The 8,206-nt window shown below is 40.1% G+C and overlaps 1 protein-coding gene across 3 annotated transcripts in view; it reads left to right on the forward strand.

Moving 5' to 3' along the window:
• Positions 1-7,934, forward strand: part of TBC1D1 (TBC1 domain family member 1) — a 77,389-nt gene extending 69,455 nt beyond the window's left edge. For all 3 annotated transcript variants that reach the window (XM_083754844.1, XM_083754846.1, XM_083754845.1), the window contains 3 exons: positions 2,463-2,632; positions 4,162-4,332; positions 6,399-7,934. In XM_083754844.1, the coding sequence (XP_083610970.1) occupies positions 2,463-2,632; positions 4,162-4,332; positions 6,399-6,602 (545 nt within the window). In that variant the 3' untranslated portion in view covers positions 6,603-7,934. The remainder of the gene's footprint in view (positions 1-2,462; positions 2,633-4,161; positions 4,333-6,398) is intronic.
• The last annotated feature ends 272 nt before the right edge of the window (positions 7,935-8,206 follow it).

An 8,206-nucleotide genomic window follows, 5' to 3' on the forward strand; every position in this document is an offset into this window, starting at 1 on the left:
AAAGCATTGTGAATTTTGCTTAGGCTGTTAGTAATTTGGGACAGTATTCTGATTTGACAGAACTGCATCTTATTAACCTAAGTTCCATGGTTGACAAAAATTTGATGGAGGTCCTAATCTCTGCCTAAACCTATTGATTGCATCATACCTTAGTATGGAATCAAGTTGACATTCCAAATATAACATGTTGAAATTATAATCCAACATTCCTCTTCACAGTCATGCATAATAAAAAAATATGATCTTTGGCATTACTTATCAATGTCTTGCTTGAATGCACATAAACTAAAACATATGCTATCTGTATATATCCCACCCTATATGTTTCCAAATGTAGAGTGGTTGTTTTTAATTATTGTGCATTTTTTCTGTTTCATTTCCCTTCTTGCAGAGAAACACAGGCAACTTGTTAAAAAAGCAAATACACTTGAAAGGCACTGTACATATGTAATGAAATATAGACAAGTAAAAGGGCTTTGTGGAACAAAGAATGAGACTAGTTAGGGAGGAGATATAACAAAAAAGCAAAACTTTGCTTGCTACACTGGAAGCAATGATTTGCAACAATACTTGGAAAGTAACTCACAAAACTTTGTATAAGGAGAGCATTCTCTCTCTTTAAAATAATGAATTGCAGCAGTGGGTAGCCATGTTACTTACTCTGTGGCACCAAAGACAACAAAGAATTATTTTTATGAAACTTTAGATGAAGAAGAAGAAAAGGAGAATTGCACACATTAGTCCCTTTTCTTTTACATAAATATTTGAATCAGGGCCCTATTGGTTTAGCAGCTCACTCTTGTGGTTGTTATGCTAGAGTAGGTCTTTTGGGAACCCAGATATCAGATAAGGAAATTCTAAGTTAAAAAATTGGCTGTGTGGACTAGAGGGCTGCATTGTGTGTTCAACCCCCCTCTGTTTTTTCTCTCTGCCTCTGTGAACTTTCAACACCCCCGTGTAGATATGAGGGTCCTATACAAAAAAGATGTATTCTCTTATTTGCTCAGCAATAGAAAAACAATGTTAACTCTGTTTCCAGAGTGTATTTTTGACTCATGCTGACATTTGTTTGGATGTCTACATTACGTCGTTACTGGCTCACCACCCAGATCCAGCAAACCTTTGCCCTGGATATGTTCTTAAAACAATTGGCCTTTTGTTTAAATGTTTGATGTGTTGTACAGGGATCGACAAATTATATGCGGCCCTGGTGGCCAACCAAGAAATTTGTTGACATGTGGATATCCTCCAGAGGGGAAGGGTCTTGATGTATATTTGAGATGCGGCACAAGGTCAGGCACAAGCAGAAGCTTCTCTGATTTTCTTCTTCAGTGTGAAACTGTAAGGGGCGGCAGAAGCCAGTGGGGTTTCTCTGCCAGGCACCTAGAACTCCAGCCCCATGGCAGGCAGCCCTCCATGCCTGCACATCCTTCTTAGTGGGTAAGGGGCAGAGAAGGTGTGTGGGCTTCTGCACCTGCCTCTACTGTCCTTCCTCTGCTCAGAGAAAGTTGATGAAAGCATGCAGGGTTTCTTTGCTTCTCTCAGGGTCAGAGCACCACCCCACTGCCAGGCACAGAAACCAGGCATTGTGCTTGCACTGACCCTCTTCAGCTTGGAAGCAGAATTATGTTTTGGCTAAAATAAGTAACGGGTTCCATATTTGCTTTGGGGAGTGGTGGAGAATCAGCTCTCCCCCTCTTCACCTCCAGCGTTGTGAAGAGGTCTTTGGCCTGTCTCCCTTGCTTGAGCCTGACTGACCCCTCTCTGTGGTAAGATCTTTGAGGAAGATTATAAAATGCTTCTGTTTTATACAGGAGCAAGACAATTGGTATGTCTGCCACACTAACATAGCATAGGTCACCTTGAACTGATCTCTTATCTCCTCCACGCCCAGCTTCTTGCATAAACACTGCTCTTGGCTTAAATCGAAAATTAGTTTTGCTTGGCTATGCTTTCAGCATTATCTGCCCTAACTCTAGCATGTATTTTAATTTTAGTTTTAGTTTTATCCTTCAGTGTGCTCTCTTAAATTTGGATGCCTTGCTGGAAATTAATTTTGTCCAACTTTATTTAAGTGAAAGGCATCAAACATTTATTATAGATGGCAAATGATTGTAAGGTTAGACTGGAACTAACTGCTGTCAGTAGAATGCACATATGGTGAAAGTGGAAAGCAATGTAAGATATATGTCAGACAGAAAACTGTCTATTTCTTCCATTGTTTCATTCAAATATGCCTTTTGCTGCAGGATACATTGAACTGCTACATGCATTATTTTATCAGTATGTCACATATTGTTAGAAATCTTCAAATCGGAGAACTGGAATATAGCTGCCATTACCAGAACAATTATTGATACACAGTGGTACTTGAGCATTTGGTGGATTCCAAGCTGCTTAAAATTTTCGTTATAATTTCTTCTTTGCCTTCTCCCCCCACCCACTCTTCCCCCCCCCCCCAGACATGCTGTTTCTCCAAGGATCAGAAGTTATATTTAAAGTGGCTTTAAGTTTGCTGGGAAGCCATAAGCCCTTAATTCTGCAACATGAAAACTTGGAAACTATAGTTGATTTCGTTAAATGTATTCTCCCAAATCTGGGTTTGGTACAGATGGAAAAAACCATAAACCAGGTATGAAGCTAGGTATTACCAGGAAGATGTAAATTGCAAAATTACTAGTAATTTATTGATGCCCCATTCAAGAAATGTATTTGTACTCAACCCACCCACCCACAACTGAGTTGGCTTATGCACTTGGAGAATGTAGATGTTCCTTGCGGAGAGCTAAGAAATATTTGTAGAGACTAGCCAGAATTGTTTGGGGGTAATATTATAGCTGGATTATATAGCTAGATTTCCTCTTGTGTTTTCATAGTGAGCATGGACAGTTTACTTGAACAATGGAAATGCTTTGGATGTTTGGCAGTAGTATAATATGTCCTGTGCACAAGAATCAAGGTTGAGTTTCCTCTCCACATAATATAATGCAGTATTTCCTGAAAGCAAGAAATTAAGCTAATGCTCTGCAAAATGGAAGCAAGGGAGAGAAAGTAATTAAGGGCAAATAATATTTACTTGAGACTCCTAGCCATTCTACCAATTCTCATCATTTCCCTGACATTTCATCTTCTAAACGCCACAGTCTGTCCATCCCTCCCTTCACCTCCCACCAGGTCCTACTTTGCAGCCTGCCCAATTCCATCAAACCCTTTGAATGCTTCACTTCCTTGCCTCTCAGATTCCAAGGCCTTGGTATCCCTGCATGTCTGGCATTCCAGTTTTTGCCCCTCTTACCGTTCTTTCTAGAAATCTGTAGTAAGGCTTTCCCCAGTTCATTTCTTAATGACTCCTCCTTTCAGGGTATTGCACCATTCTACAATCTAAGCACGTTGCATTTGGTGATCTAGATGTTGTAGGTGTATAGTTCAGCCATCTAATCTATACAACTCATAGCAAAATAGATGCGCTCTATTAGTCTAGCCCCTTGGAAGAGCACAATTGTCTGTGGTTTTACTATGTTTTGCATACAGTTGGTTATCTCTCTGGTGTGAATTAATATTCTAAATGCTCTTTATTCAGACGAGCCCTTTTTGACTTTCAAAAACTAATAGGATCTTAGCCACTGAATGCCTTGACTTCCTTTGTAATCCTGAAATGCACCTGATAACTTGTGGAGCTAACTTATTTGTTAGGCATTTGGGTGTTTTGTGTTTTCAATGTTCCCTTAATTTGTACAAGACTTTATCTCAGGAGGCTCATAACATTTTTGAACAAGTGTAATGAATGAATGAATGAATAGCGTGATCTATAATGTGATCCTCTTAGCTATGAAACTAGCTGTGAAACAACCTGACATGTCATGAGGGCATTCTCTCATGACAAAAATGCTTCTATATGATACTAAAGTGGTTGATACTACTTTTAGCTGGTCACCCTGTTACTGGAGAGAGAGAGAGAAAAAAAAGATTCAGAGGCAGCAAAAATGAAACTCTGATAGACAAAAAATTTTGCTTGGGAAGAATGTTTGGATTATCTGACGTCCCAATTTCTTATAGACAGTGAGCCAAACAGGATCTTATACAGCATATGCATACAGTGGGTTTTCTGGTTATGGTTTTCTTTTTAAATCAAGGCACTCTTCCATTTTACATATGTACTAGGTATTTGAGATGGATATTGCCAAACAGCTGCAAGCTTATGAAGTTGAATATCATGTGCTTCAAGATGAATTGATAGATTCTTCTCTCAATGACAATCAAAGGATGGATAAATTGGAAAAAGCCAACACCAATTTACGTAAACAAAACTTTGACCTCCTTGAGGAGCTGCAGGTACTGATTGCACATTATACAATATACATTAAATTTAGCTCAGTGGCTAGTTTATTTACAGCTGGATGCATCAGTAATCAGTGAGTTTTTGTATTTGAAAAACATTTGCACATCTAGCTTCTGGAACCCCTCTTGGTGGAAAATCAGATGGCTATGGGATTTGATTATCTTTAAAAAAATAAAAGTCCTGAAATGCCTAGTGGATTTGTCATCTCTCTCTCATCTTGTACAGGAGCATAACAGGAGCTTTTAAATACCAGGTATCTGTACCATGGGGATACAGGCAATTGCTAAGCAGAAAAAAGATGAGATGAAGGAAGTAAATTTATGAGCTGCTTAGCCAACACAGCAACTGTTATGCTCTATGACATCAACAGAAATTGCTTAAATAGTGCAAATGTTGCTCTCCAAGGTCTACACAAACACACACTGTTTCCCATTTGGTTTTTGTTTTGTTTTGAGCATGGTTTTTTCCCATTGGGATCAAAATTGGGAACTAAAAAGATGGAAAGAATAGAAATCATCCAGGTTCATGTTTCCCAGGTCAAAGCTTGCTAAAGTTGAAGAGGTGAAAAGCCAATTTCACAGTCTTTGGCAGGCCTTTTTTGTGTTATTTGTTTGGTCTGAATCATGATTCATGTTTCCTTTCCTCAGCATCCGTGAGGCTCATGCTAGATAGATGTGGCTCTGGATTAACAATGCTATTCTTAATTAAAATGCCTTGGTTAATAAATTTACACACGAATTAGTCAATTCATGACGTAGATTTATTGGCTTTCAGTTTTTCTACTCAGTATTATGTTGTAGGCTTAAGTTATTCTGGAGCTTAAGTAAACAAGATTTGGAAGGAATGTGGAGAATATATCATACACAAAATTTAATTCATTATTAAGTAGCAAAGAGAACATTTTCCCCCAGTGGTGGCTGTGGAGAAGTTTAGTCGTTGCATTGTTGGCAGGAATCTTCCCTGCACCAAACATTGATGTCCACATTTGTCCCACGTTCTTTTTTTATCTAGATGCAGTCCAATTCTACTCTATTCATAAACTCTAAAAAAAGCCATGAGGGAAACAAGCTTCATCTGCATTGTCCCAGTATAGGCTCAATTTCATTTTGTGTAGAAAGATGAAACTCCAAAACTGGCTGTAAGTTAAGTATGCCAGTAATTTGGATTGCTGTACTGTATTCATGGGGACGCAGGTGGCGCTGTGGGTTAAAGCCTCAGCGCCTAGGACTTGCCGATTGAAAGGTCGGCGGTTCGAATCCCTGCGGCAGGGTGCGCTCCCGCTGCTCGGTCCCAGCGCCTGCCAACCTAGCAGTTCGAAAGCACCTCCGGGTGCAAGTAGATAAATAGGGACCGCTTACCAGCGGGAAGGTAAACGGCGTTTCCGTGTGCGGCTCTGGCTCGCCAGAGCAGCGATGTCACGCTGGCCACGTGACCCGGAAGTGTCTCCGGACAGCGCTGGCCCCTGGCCTCTTAAGTGAGATGGGCGCACAACCCCAGAGTCTGTCAAGACTGGCCCGTATGGGCAGGGGTACCTTTACCTTTACCTTTACTGTATTCATGGGATGCGGGTGGCGCTGTGGGTTAAACCACAGAGCTTAGGACTTACCGATCGGAAGGTTGGCAGCTCGAATCCCCGCGACGGGGTGAGCTCCCGTTGCTCGGTCCCTGCTCCTGCCAAACTAGCAGTTCGAAAGCACATCAAAGTCCAAGTAGATAAATAGGTACCGCTCCAGCGGGAAGGTAAACGGCGTTTCCGTGCACTGCTCTGGTTTGCCAGAAGCGGCATAGTCATGCTGGCCACATGACCCGGAAGCTGTACGCCAGCTCCCTCAGCCAATAAAGCGAGATGAGTGCCGCAACCCCAGAGTCGGTCACGACTGGACCTAATGGTCAGGGGTCCCTTTACCTTTACCTTTTACTGTATTTATTGTTCTGCACATGTGAATTTCAGCTGGCTTCACATAAGAGGAATAGAAAGGTGTGCTGAGGGAGCAGTCTGCGTGTTCTTACTTGTTTTCCTCACAAGCAATCTGTATATGTTTCTTGTTTGTCCCTTAAGATGGCAAATGGAAAGATCCAAAACCTAGAGGCTATGGTTGATGCTTTGCTCAACAATGAAAGCAAGCTGAGGCAGACAATTCTCACCCTAGAACTGGAGAGGAAAGCACTGCTGGAAACGGTAAAGGAGATGCACATACATTCAGCAAGCCCCAGTGGAAAGCCTCTTCTTACCAGGCAAGAACATATGGATTCTGCTAACTGACAGCTGCAGACATAATGGAGGAGGCAAGTTCAACACAGATAAGAAGGGAAGAAACGTTTTCTGAAGTCGCTATCTTTCAGAGGTGTCCTTTGTATTGTTCACGCCTTAATTTTGAGCGAAACAAAGGCTTTGCACAAAAGAGATGCATGTTTTACTAACGGAGGAAAGTCTTGCTTGTTCATATCTACAATTCTTTTGAATTAAGCATATATGCAATGCAACAAGCAGAAGGACCTTTTTATGCTGCCTTGTTCTTTTGCTTTTGACTGACATTTCCACTTCATTGTAAAGGTTTGCTGTCCCAAACTCTGCAGCAAGTGCTTCTCTACCCAAGGGCTTACCCATGTTGCTTACAAACTAAGCGTTTTTAAAACTCTACTTTTAAACACTGTGTGCTGCAAAGGTGCTGGAGAATTACAGCGCTAGGAGTTCCTGGAGCGATTCCTTCTCCCTATTTGAGGGGCTACATTATTCATCTGCGATTGGACTTAGTAAGTTTGTGGCACTTACCCCTCTGCCTGAAGTTGGAGTGGATTCCATTTATTTACATTGTGTTTTTAAATCCCTTTTGCTGCCTTAAGACATCAGTTTAGTGAACCCAGTAAGTCAAATTTCACCATATGCATTTTGAGATTGTTATCTGTTGTTACAAATCTGATATCTTTTAATTACGGGGGGTGGAGTGTTTTTTTTATTTTTAACATCCAACATTATAGCATGGTTTAATGCTCTGATGAAGTAGATGAACTTCAGGATACTGCCTTTTTCTTCTCTAAAGTGTGTTTTAACAGGTCTGAAGCTTTCATGTTATTTTGATGGATCATGCCTTCAAGTGTTGTTTTATTTATTTTTGAATTATTGTATGTTGCAAGCCTTTGGTTGCCAAATGGAAATCTTTATGACTGTCAGTTTTAATTTTAGCAGTTAATTGGACCCTCAACCCACTCTGATGAAATTTTGCTGTTCAAAACATTACCTTCTGAAATTGTGGTACTTCCAAGGGTTGGTTTTATGAAAGACACACTTAACAGTGCAATCCTACACATGTCCACTCAGAAATAAACCCCACTGGGTTCAATGGGATTTACTCCCAGGACAGCAGTGTTACACAGAGCAGCTGGCTTATTTGAAGTAGGAGTACAGTCTCTCAATAAAAATATATCCTTTTTTCTTCATATAAACAAAAGCATTTTTAAGACCTTTGAAAGCACTTCAACTTACAACTTCAGGTAGTGTATCATTATTCATCAGTAAGCAGTTCAATATATATTACAGAAAGTTCAATTGATAACACAAATTTATTTATTTCCAAATAAATTTGTTGACTTGAAATGTATGGGCATTTACTTTAACTAGTAATGTTACAATTTTATCAATTGTAACATTACTAGTTAAAGTAAATGCCCATACATTTCAAGTCAACAAATTATGCATTAAGAAGTTTTTTTCTTCCTGCCAGCAGTGGTTGACAATAATTATTATATTGCACAGTGAATTTCCTGTCTAGATATAAGGCGAAATCCAGAAACATTAAGATCAATTGACTTCAATAGGATGTGGACCTCACATCAAACTTAAACCTATTTAATAGTCATTCCCTCTGG

This window comes from Podarcis gaigeae (genome assembly GCF_964106915.1).
Source record: "Podarcis gaigeae genome assembly, chromosome: 9".
Classification (NCBI taxonomy): Eukaryota; Metazoa; Chordata; class Lepidosauria; order Squamata; family Lacertidae; genus Podarcis; species Podarcis gaigeae.